Source organism: Gavialis gangeticus, unplaced genomic scaffold (genome assembly GCF_001723915.1).
Source record: "Gavialis gangeticus isolate Ggan-Ray unplaced genomic scaffold, GavGan_comp1, whole genome shotgun sequence".
Classification (NCBI taxonomy): domain Eukaryota; kingdom Metazoa; phylum Chordata; order Crocodylia; family Gavialidae; genus Gavialis; species Gavialis gangeticus.
In genome coordinates, this window is record NW_017729024.1 from 92,401,694 (window position 1) to 92,414,056 (window position 12,363).

General features: G+C 41.4%; 1 protein-coding gene across 1 annotated transcript in view; it reads left to right on the forward strand.

Annotated features, from left to right (window-relative positions):
* Nucleotides 1–12,363, forward strand: part of KIF27 (kinesin family member 27) — a 55,478-nt gene that overhangs the window by 22,817 nt on the left and 20,298 nt on the right. Inside the window, exons 4-10 of the mRNA XM_019517402.1 lie at nt 898–1,041; nt 6,785–6,994; nt 7,791–7,957; nt 8,357–8,490; nt 9,624–9,779; nt 11,365–11,570; nt 12,059–12,212. Of these exons, the coding sequence (XP_019372947.1) occupies nt 898–1,041; nt 6,785–6,994; nt 7,791–7,957; nt 8,357–8,490; nt 9,624–9,779; nt 11,365–11,570; nt 12,059–12,212 (1,171 nt within the window). The remainder of the gene's footprint in view (nt 1–897; nt 1,042–6,784; nt 6,995–7,790; nt 7,958–8,356; nt 8,491–9,623; nt 9,780–11,364; nt 11,571–12,058; nt 12,213–12,363) is intronic.

Here is a 12,363-nt window from a genome sequence, read left to right on the forward strand (position 1 = left end):
ACTGCGAGGGAGGGATACAGTGTGTGTGTTCATAGGGCAGGTCCCACATGCACACCCCACTATACACATGTATCCACACCCCTCCTTGCACTGCCATACATGCAAACCATTACACCCACACCCTCTCACACACTGCAGCAACCCTCCCCAACACCCCACATCCGCACACACATCCCCCCACATGCTCCCTCACCCCACAACCCCCACACCTATCTATCTAGGCTTTTATAGACCTATTCCTCAATGCTAGACTGAAATATGTGGTAATCATGGTAAAGAGACTCTGAATCAGTGCTGGGAAGGGAATAAGTTTGGGTAGGCCCGTGGGTGTCAGAGTCTCCCTGACAAACCCTGTAACCTTCTGGACCTGCTTGGAATCCCATGGCTACAGAGCTCAAGCAGGCTATGCAGCCTCTTAACATAGGGCAACATATGTAAAGACCACCACAGAAATGTTCAGGTCTTTTCAGTCTGTTGTGTGGTTATCACCTGTAGTGCAGAACAAGTAAAGCAGTCTTCATTATTTTGTGATAAATATATATATATTATCCTGGCATTTAAAGCATGTAGAACTTGACTGACTCTCTGTATGCTGAAATAAATACTGTATTTATATATTGTTTGGTACAGTAGCTCTGGTTAGTGGCATTTTTTTCTTATGGAGAAAGGAACTTGTGAGAACGTTAATAGATGTCTTTACAAAACTGAAGGAGTGTTTAGAGAAACTGTGTGGGTGAGCCCTCATAGAATCACCACACCAATTTTGGAGGGCCTGCAAGTTGTTTGCATTGGAAAATGTCACTTGCCCACTTTTAACACCTTATTACAGGATAATGACAAGATCCTTCCTAATGCCATTCCTTTCATCACCACTCCCACTTTTCTGTTGTTATCTAGCTGGCTCTAGCTACAGATGAAGAAATGTTTAGTCAGAAGAAGCAAGAGCTAAAAGTGTTACAGGATCAAATACAGGCATTATTACAGGAACACCAAGAATGCCTAGAATATCTAAAAGAGGCCCAAGAAACAAATAGACTACAGGTAAGTTTTCATCTTATATATTTTACTTAACTTTGGTTCAGTTCAGGTGCACATTTGAATGTAATCATTTTAATTGTTGATTTAGGGCTATATTCTGCATTCCTTACTTAGACAAAACTATTTTCTCATCTGTGGGAGTCTTGTCTGAGTCAGGGCTGCGTTCTATAGTTATGACCAACTGAGAGAATATTAGTTTGGTTTAGCTCTGCGCAATAGCTGAAAAACAGGACTGAAAATCATGGGACCTAGATTACAGCCTAGCTGTGCTATAGACTGAATTTGTGACCTTGGGTGAATCATTCAGTCTCACTGCTGCTTTTCCATCTATGAAAACAGTAACAGTAATATTATAATAAAAGTGTCGTAGACATTAATTTGTCAATAGTTACAAAGATTTCAGATTAAAGGTGCTATAGAATAAGTCTGTTACACTTTTTCAAAGTTCAGTGGCAAGAGTTCATCTCTGAAGCAGACTGCAAAAGTTCCATCATCTTAAATAGAACAGGATCTCATCCTAGATATTTAGGAATAATTACTGACTTCATCATCTGGAGCAGTATGGTGAGTTGAGTCTAGTGTCTGATAGCTAAAAGCTCATGAGATTGTACATAAATATTTGGTGTTTCTTCTAATGCTGCCTGGCTGCCTCCTAATATTCAAGGATTCTCTAAAAATATTAAAGAAAATCAGATGTAAATATTCCAAATATGGGATAGTTACTGCTATTTTCTTCAATCTCCTTTTCTCTCTTTCTTTCCTCCAATCTTATGTTCTCCCTTCTCCTCCCCTTTTCTCCATTGCCTTGTGAAGAGATCACTGCTGGGTGATTGTATAACATAAAAGGTAAGTAAACCAGCTATCACTTTCTTCTTTTCTTCCTCCTATTCTTCATTTTCTGTAGTCTCTAGCAAGGCATGGGTGGGTTTTTTTTTTTTACCCTTACTACATAAAGGCAGCCCCAAGCTAGAGGTGCAGATTTACCTTGACTAACTAGGTTGGGATTTAAAAAGCCCAGTTTACTTGCACCCTCTCTCCCTTAATGTTATCAAAATAATTGCCCCAATGTAAAAAATCTGTCTGCAAAAGTTTTAGCTGTGGGGCTTAAAAGACTCACCAAAGGTCACACATCATGTCAGCAGCAGAGCCAGGTTTATAACTTGACACTTTCTGACTACCGAACATGAGCTCAGTCCATTTTTCCCCACCAAAAAGCAGTTATTTAAGTCGGATAGTTTTAAGCAACATTCAGGTGGCATGCAATTTGAATGCACCTCAGAGTGAATCAGATTTGTAAAAGTAACTTGCAATACATATACATGATACTATGTGGAAATGAATCATATATATCGGGGTGTCAAACTCATTTGGCCGCTTGGGCCAGATCTGAACCAAAACTCTTTTTAGCGGCTGATCTGGACCCAGCTCTGGTGATGTGGCAAGCAGTGGCAGTGTTAAGGGTACCTGAGCTACTGTGTCGGTTTAGGGAGTCACCCGGTTTAACACTCCTGTCCCTTGTACCATGGCTGGTCCCCAGCAGGGCCCTGTGCCCTGGAATTCATCAGGAGGTTAAGTGATAGCTTCATTAACCCTCACTTCTCCCCAGACTCCTGCATTTGCTTGTGGAGTCACAGAGTTTAATGCTACCACTGTTGCTTGCCCCACTGCCACATTCCTAGCCCCTCCTAAAGCCCTGCAGACTGCATAACATGACTCCATGGGCCACATGTTTGACACCCCTGATATGTATGAAGTTTTATGTCATGTGTTGGTTAAACTTGCCAAATATATTCCATTATTATAATCTGTTATCAGTCACTTGGATGGCCAGGAGCAGGGCTTGGGGAAAGCCTCCATTACTCAGTTGCTGGCTCCAGCCAGCTTCCCCATGCCACCCTGCTGCCCAACTGAGTGGTTAGGCAGCAACTTAAAAACTGGTGGCTGGAAGTCAGCCTCAGCCACTAGCTTTCAAATTGCAGCCCTGCCACTCAGCTAAGTGGCAGGGTAGCAAGGGGAAGCCAGTATATGTCAGCAAAGCCCCTTGCCTCTTTCTGAAACTGTGGACTGCCTACTTCAGAAAAGAGTCAGGGAGCAGTGGCTGCAGTTCCCCTGATCTCCTGGTCTATGGGACAGGGAGAGAAGCTACCCCCCTCCATGCCTTCATGATCCCGCTCTCAGGAAAACACCTGAGCTTCTCTTCCAGCTCCGCTCCTTCTGGTCTCTTAGAGGTGTTAAACCAAGACAAAATATGCAGACAAGACTTGTGGGAGAAACTTTTACAGGAGCAATTTGATTCTGGTTGTTCCTGGGTTATTTTTCTCCCAGAGCAGCAATTTTTGATTTTGGAGAAAAAGCCTGAGCATCTGTACACTTTGATTTCCTCCATTTGAAAATGAACGTTTCTGCATAGCCACTGTCTGCACTATCAGCCAATGAAAACAAACATATGAAGTTGGACATGAAAATGTATATTTTGAAACAAAATATCTATATGTTCATTGTAGGTATCTGCTCTTCATCCTCTTTGTTCTTAGCTGGCAAATTTTTGTAGGTGTAGTGGAAAGAAACTGATCTTGAGGATGGGTTTGAAAAAGGACAGGACAATCATCTTATGGTCAGTTTAGGAGAGAAAGGCTATGCAGCAGATAAATTTAAACAATGTGCAAAGGCTAATGTGGAAAAGACATGCAAATAAGTTCTCCAGTTTAGTATCACTAATAGAACTGCGAGATAATTGGGGAAAAGTGATATAATACACAAGACAAATTGAGGGCCTGATGGTTCAATTATTTATGAATGTGTAACTTTAATAAAATCACTAATGAAAATAATTTAGATGGTAAAGCATTGCTGGACCTGGTACTGGCCAAAGGGGATGATCTAGTCAGTGACCTAAGAATTGATAAAACTGGGTGATAGTGACCACGAGCGGATCACCTTTACTATCCATTGCAAAGCTGGCAAGTCAGTCACCAATGCAGAAGTCCTCGACTTTAGGAAAGCTGACTTTGACAAGCTCAGGAGGCTCATTGTCGAGACCCTAAGGGACCACAGCTCAACAGGAAGGGGAGTCCAAGAGCAGTGGTTGCTCCTCAAGGGAGCGATCCTGACAGCACAAGGGTTGTCCATCCCATCTCGGAGGAAGGGTAGCAAAAGGGCACAGCAACCCCCTTGGCTCAGCAGGGAACTTGAGGACCTCCTATGCCTAAAAAGAGAGACTTATAAAGGCTGGAAGGCTGGAATCACCATGAAGGAGGAGTACTCAGCACTGGTCTGTACCTGCAGGGAGTGGACCAGGAAAGCCAAGGCGGCAACCAAACTCCATCTGGCTTCACATATCAAGGATAATAAAAAGTCCTTTTTCAGATATGTAGGGAGTCGGAAAAAAAGCAAGGGTAACATTGGACCTCTGCTGAACCAAATGGGACAACTGATAACCGACGCCCAGGAAAAAGCCAACCTGCTTGATGTGTACTTCGTGGGATGGCCAGGGTGAGGGCATATTTATACCCAGCATTGGTGTGGACCTTGTAAAGGAGCACCTTGAGAGGCTGGAAACCTTCAAGTCAGCTAGTCCTGACAGATTACACCCTAGAGTATTCAAGGAACTGGCAGGTGTCATAGCCCAGCCATTGGCAAAAATATTCGAAAGCTTGTGGCACTTAGGCGAAGTGCCCGAAGATTGGAAGAAGGCCAATGTGGTACCCATCTTCAAGAAAGGGCAGAAGGTAGATCCTGGGAATTACAGGCCAGTCAGCTTGACCTTGATCCCCAGTAAGATTTTGGAGAAAATTATCAAAGAGACCCTTCTGGATAAGCTGGCTGATGGCAACATCCTGAGGGACAGCCAGCATGGGTTTGTCACGGGTAGGTCTTGCCTGACCAGTCTCATCTCCTTGTATGACCGAGTGACATATCTCCTGGACAAGGGAGAAGAGATTGACATCATATATCTGGACTTCAAAAAAGCCTTTTATCTGGTGTCCCATGATCTCCTCATGAAAAAACTGGACATCTGTGGCCTCAACTACACCTCAGTCCGATGGCTGGGAAATTGGCTCCGAGGTCGGACCCAGAGAGTAGTAGTCGATGGAAGAGAATCCTTATGGTGCTTCATGACCAGTGGTGTCCCCCAAGGCTCTGTCCTTGGACCTGTTCTCTTTAACATCTTTATCAACGATGTGGACATTGGTGTCAGAAGCACACTGGCCAAATTCGCTGATGACACTAAACTTTGTGGCACAGCATCCACACCTGAGGATAGGCTAGTGATCCAGGCTGACTTGGATAAGCTTAGTAAGTAGACGGATATAAACCTGATGATGTTCAATACCGAAAAATGCAAATGCAACGTACTCCACCTCGGGGGGGGACACCCCCGCAGCATGCTTATAGGCTTGGCAGTGCTACACTTGCTAGCACCATGGCTGAAAGAGGCTTGGGGGTCATGATTAACCACAAGATGAACATGAGCCACCAGTGTGATGTTGCAGCTGGTAAAGCAAACAAAACTCTGGCTTGCATCCATAGATGTTTCTCAAATAAATCTCAGGATATCATCCTCCCACTGTACTTGGCCTTGGTGAGGCTGCAGCTGGAGTACTGCATCCAATTCTGAGCTCCACAATTCAAGAAGTATGTCAAGAAGCTTGGGAGAGTCCGGAGAGCCATGTATGTGATCAGAGGCCATCAGGATCTGGGAGACTGTCTGTTCACCAGAGCACCCCAAGTGATAACAAGGACCAACGGTCATAAACTCCTCCATGACCATTTTAGGCTGGACATAAGGAAAAACTTCTTTACTGTCCTAGGCCCCAAGGCCTGGAAAAGACTTCCTCCAGAAGTGGTGCAGGCACATACTCTGGATTCATTTAAGAAACATTTGGATCCTTATCTTGCTGGGATCCTTTGACCCTAGCTGACTTCCTGCCCCTGGGGCAGGGGGCTGGACTTCATGATCTTCAAGGTCCCTTCCAGCCTTAATGTCTATGAAATCTATAAAACTACTTGCATTGGCAAACATAAGTTTATGTTTAAGTTGTTAGAGTGAGATTCAGATTTTAACCATTGTTGCCTTGTGCATGTTTTGCTATGTGCCAAAAATGCCTGAATGAAGCAACTACAGACTAATAAGTATCCATTCTACTTTGTGTCAATATTCTAATATTATAGAAGTCTGTCTGTCTGTCCATAATGCTTTATTTGCGCTCTGATTGGCTGATGGAAACAGTCAGAGTGTTCCAAGTATGGGGGGAGTGCCGCCATTATGCTGAAGCTGCGCCGAGGACCAGACAGAGCTGCTGGCCTCAGCTCCCCCACCCCAGTCCCTGCAAGAGGCAGAACAGTGGCAGCATGGGACGTTAGGTAGTGGCACTCCATCCCACTTCCCCCCCCTCCTCCTACCTCACCCCCTGTCATTCTTGACAGGCAATTGGCTAGTCTTTAAATAACAACATACCTGCTGTGGCCCTTTCTGAAAGTTTAAAAAATGTCTTAACAAATGGTTTTGAAGCTTGTTTATGTAAAGCATATTTGGTTTAATTTAAATTATATGCATGTTAAAATGATTTTGCAGTATTTTAACAGTGCCATAATTCACTGTTACGGCACTTTAGAAATCTAAGCCTTGCAGAAGAATTTAGATTCAACCCAGAACCAAGTTATTCTCTTTAGTTTGGGTAATATAAACATGATGGAGAACTGAGGACTAACAGCAGGTTGATTTGTGTTTTATTTTTGTTTTGAGAATGAGAAAATGGTAGAACAGCAAGTCCTTATTGATCAGCTACAGGATAAGCTGGAGAAGTTTACAGTGACAGAAGTGTCTGTTACCAGGGGTCCTTGCAGTGACACTCCAGCACCAGCTCTAGAGACACCTGCAAGACCATACAGTGTGCCACTCACTAACAGTTTACTATATTCCTTTCATGTTCCTTCAGGGACTGAGTGTCAAAAGGTAAGGGCTAAGTAAACATATGTTTCTCTTTTTTTTTCTGATTGTTATAATTTTGGTACAAGAGTTATGGGCATATATTAATGTTAGTATTGTTAGTTTCTTTTTTAGTTACCCAGTAAGGACACAAATTAACTTTTAATTTGTGGCAATACACACTGCACTGACTGTCCCATACAATTGTACTTCTATAACAAGCATAAGGAGGCAGCTATTCTGATGGTTACTAAATACACATTGTTATTAGTGGGTTTTTGGTTATAGCCGTGTTGGTCTAAGGACAGGCCAAGATAGGCAGGCAAGGTTCTTTGGGTAGATGTGATATCTTTTATTAGACCAACTGAGTAGTTGGAAAAAAAGTTCTTTGCAAGTTTTGGGGCATAATCACCCTTCTGCAGGTATAGGAAGTGAACAGCAGAGACTTCCTATGCCTTAAGAAGGGTGATTGCACCCAAAAGCTTGCAAATAACTTTTTTCCAACTACTCAGTTGGTCTAATAAAATATATCACATTGTTATTAGTAAATGATGTGTCTATTCCATTCTGATTTGGAAAGAAAAGTGCCATGTATTGAATTGGCAAGAGAACCACCTGAAGCCTTTGGAACACATTCTCAAATTATCTCAGAAGAGTTCTGTTAAAAGATATCATGAAAACTTGTACAAGCTCTCTTGTTTTTGCACACAAGTGCAGGTTTTAACAGATTTATGTTTGAGGCCATTTGAAAAGTCAGTCCAATTATTGCTAGATGTCTGTAAATATTTTTAGCCCTGACTGTATTTTTTGGGCCTCTTGGAAGGTGCATTCCAGTCCTCCTGTCTATTCACTAGCCCGAGTAATGGCTGGATTTCGAACTCGCAGCCAGATGATGCTGAGTTATATAGAAGAACAAGATGAAGTCCTTCACTTGCATTTCTCTGATGAAGAGGAGAAGAATATAGACAGAAAAAAGAAACCAGCATTTAGGTAACTTTTTTGCTTGTTTTTTTAAAGATTTTACCGAGAGACAGGTATCAAATGTAGTTATTACTTAAATATTGACATATAAGTCTCCTCTGTAGTGTCACTCTGTATAAATGTATGGAGCCTCCTGAAGTATCACAATATAAATAAACCTCTTGAATGAATTGCCACAAATGCCTAGTAAAATTATTACATTTGATGTGGCTTTATAATTGGATTGTTCCAAAATCTGTTTTCAAGACCTCAGAAAAAGGTTGGGGTACATAGGTGGATTTAAGCACACACAACAATGTTTTCAGGTTTGGAGACTAATGCATTAAGCATATATAATCTTGCATGAGTTTAAATAAACAAACAAAACTATACATTTGAACTATGGCATGGCTTTTCACTTTTCCTTAGGCACTCCATAAACCACACCTGGACACGAAAACAGGCTGCCCTTTGTTCTCCCCTTGAAATGAATGATCTGCAGTGCCAAATATACAAGCCCAGTTTACCAGACAAAACTATGTTGCAGACTGACACTGTCACAGGTAACAATGACAACTGAAAGTTGTGAGATATAGGAACGTGTTTGTTATCCCGTGATGTGACATCAGATAATGGAATTACAAGGTTGGAAGGGATATCAAGGATGAGAAATTTACAACTAAGGATGTTCATTAGCACAGTAAATTAATATTATTTCCTATTCAATCATAAGTCATTTTAAAACAAAAATATTTGGAAGGTTCTAATGTGGATTTGTTTTCAGAGATTCACTTTTTCCTAAAGCACATTCAAATTCTTACTGCTTAGCATATTAGGCATTCAGATAATGCATTATTTATGTGGAAGACAGGTTGTATTGTCCCTGTTTTTCAGGCAAATTGAGACAGAAAACTGAAGTGACTTGCACAAGGCCATATGTAGCTGTAAATATCCCTTCTGCTGTCTTTTAGAGTTTTGGAGCATCACTGGGCATATTAAAGACAAATGGTACGCTGGTAATGGCTTCAAAAGTATGCGACTGTGCAACAGCTGTTACAGTTGTGCGTGTGCATGAGCAACGTAAACAAGTTAAAGCACCCAAACTTTGACCCCAGATTAAGCAGGGGTAAAGTTGAAGCAGTTTTACTACACTTGTATTACTACAGGCTCATGCACAGATAACAGTATACAGCATCACAACTGCTATGAATGACAGTCCAGACCAGCTCCCCCTGCATATCTTTAGTCAACATCTTTTCTTCCCTCTCTTAATGGTGTCCAGATTTTGTTCTGCTTACTAGGCACAGTTAGTGTAATCCTATTCCACTCTGTTCAAATCCATGAAAAGCAGTGAATGCAAAAGCTGGGTGGGTCCTCCACCTACTTGCTGCTTTTTGTGACTTAAGTTTTAGATGACAGAAAGTAACAAAAATAGACATGTTAATTTTTTTAATAGATTTAAGCAACGTGCAGTAGGATCACACTTAAATACGTAAGTCTACTTAAACAACTAAGAGATGGACCAGTTTCTGGACCTTCATTTGTAGTCTGTCCTACTTTTGTGCAGTTCATGACAAAGATTCCCTGTACACCCTTCCTTCTGATTTGCCTCGCAAATTCTAGTCACAGAATAGCCCAGAATGTTGTTCTTTGAATGCACAATATGCGTCAGATCAGAATTGCTCCTATCTTTCAGGTGAAGAGATTGTTTGCTTCCGGAAAAGTCAGGTATTAAATATGCAGAAGTTAAAGAATTCAGAACTAAGACTCACTGAAGCCAAGCAAAAAATGAGAGAACTTGAACTTAACATCAGAATGAAAGAGGAACTCATCAAAGAATTGGTAAAAACAGGTAACTGGCTTCCACAGAACAAGTTTGGATTAAAAATGTATACGAATAAAGCAAACATAAGCAATGTAGAATTATATTTAATTGTCATGTTTTATGTGTGTTGGTATGTTTTCCTAATAATTATTTTTTCCACAAATGTATCTTCACTTTTATCCACATCACACCCTTTGGAGAAAAAACCCTTCTTGAGCTTGGGTGTAGGACTACTTCATAGTAATTAAAACTCTCCCTAAATGTATATTTTTAACTTGGCACATACCAGAAAATAGCTGCTGAGCAAAGATGTTGTTGATAATAGCCATTATGTAGTTGCAGATGAATGGGTTGTACATACTATGTTTTGTCAAGGATGTGCTCTTTTTATGTTTGCTATCTTATTTGTATGTTGTGAACATGTAGGATGTCCACATACACTTCCTAGGAATTGCACCCTGATCTTGGAGGGAAAGCTTGCGTGCTTCAATAACTATGAGAGTTCTGCTGGCATAAATTTTAACACTTGATAAGAACATGTATATTGGTTAAATTGTAGGAAACAGACAAAAAGCTGTCTGCTGGCCAACTGTTTGGAGAGTTGAGTGACAGACTGACAACTTATTCTTATGTTCTTTTAGAAAAAACAAAAAAGCCATTCAAGCAAAGAGCATGCTAGGGATAATGGAGACCTATTCATGCCTCAAATGTTTCCTGATGGCACAAGGAGGATTCAGATTAGGACTCCTATGTGTCTATTGCCTTAACTCCAGAAAAGGAACACTGACTTCATTCCTGTTTGGAAAGTGTCTGGGAATCTGTCAGTGTTTTCAGAAAGGATATATCTAATGATAAAAACTCCAGGCTCCTCTACATAGGCAGGTAAAGGTGCAATCGGATCTATTGTACAATCTACACAATCGTGCCTCCTGCCATGCCACATACCACCCCCCTGATCCTGGGCTCCCCCTGCACTGGCAAGAAGCAAGCTCGCAGGAGTGGGAGCCCTCTCAGTTGAGGGGGCTTCTACTTGCAGGGATGCTCCACACCCCTCCACAACTGGGAGATGCAGCTGCTGCGACCTCCCAGCCTCGGGGATACATGAAACCCCTGGGGACAGAAGATCTCAGCTGCCATAATCAAGCCCCAGGGGCAAGGGGATCCCCCAAATCTGGAAGACTATATCAGCTCCACACACCTCCGGGGCTGGGAGATCACAACTGTGTCCCAGTACTGGGAGGTATGCTATCAAGACCCAGAGTTGGTAGCTGCTGGGGCTGGGAATCCCCTTAGTTGCAGGACCCTGCTACATGTGCTAATTCAAGCTCAGTAGTTATCAGCAATAAAATTAGTGCGCATATTCAAGGTCTAACTTTATAGCTGGTTGGAGCTTTTTTCTGGCAAGATAAGTACTTTGCATGCGTAGCTGGTCTCGGTAATTGTGCAATTAACCAGTTAATTACATGATACCTGTAATATGTAGGGGAACTTCCTTTAGACATATAATTAGGGATAAGATTTTCATGTGAAATTTAGAAATAGTGGATGTTTAGTTAGGTGCTCTGTGAAATACAGATATTGTTTGAGCTGTTTGTAATATGATGTGTTTAAGGTAATGATGCTCAGTCTGTAAGCAGGCAGTATTCTTTGAAAATAACTAAATTGGAGCAAGAAGCTGAGCAAGCCAAAATGGAACTCGCTGAAACACAAAAACAGCTTCAGGAGGTGGAGAACAAGGAGCTGAGAGATGTTGCTGAGAAAGCCAAGTTACAAAAAGAGTTCCGGAAGAAAATGGATGCAGCTAAGATGAAAGTGCAGGTAGTTTTGTTCTTTGTCATTAAGGTTTATGAAATGCAGTTCTATGTATAGAGCCTAATTCTGTACTCCATTTCACCAACTGAAGCCAGTATAGCTCCATGGAACCAGCAGTATTATAGTAGATAGTTGGCTCCTTAATGTGCTGATATTTGATACTTTTGTGCCACTGTATCCTTATGCAAAAAGTGTATTTTCTTATTAGTGAATAGCATGGATGTGGTTTTATAATATTTTGTGTTGGTACTATGGAAGAACCTAGACAAAAAATATTTTAAATTGGTTATTAACTATCTGTCTTGCATCACTGATCTTCCACTAAAATGTCACACAAAATTCCATATATGTGCAAATATAGGTATTTTTGTTGGTATCTGACTCATGTGATGTGCAAGACCATTTTAGTTGTATGTAACCTTGTTGTCCTAAGATGCATTTTTGCATCTCTAAGTTTTTGTACTGTACGACTGAAATGCACTATGTGAACTCAGGTCTTACAGAAGAAGCAGGAGGACACGAAGAAGCTGGCTTCATTATCAACCCAAAATGAAAGACAGGCAACAGAACTCGAGCAAAATGTGACTCATATGAGGCATCAACAAGCCCAGCTACAGAAACAATTACATGAAGAGAGTGAAAAAAAGAAACTTCTAAATGCAGGCCAGTCCCATATTGGCATCAAGAAAGTTACACTTCCACAGTAAATCAACTTCCCTTCTAAGACTCGCTGGATCTCTGACAGTGGTCTTGATGTGCAATTGCTGATTTTTTTTTAAAGCCAAACAGAGAAACGCTA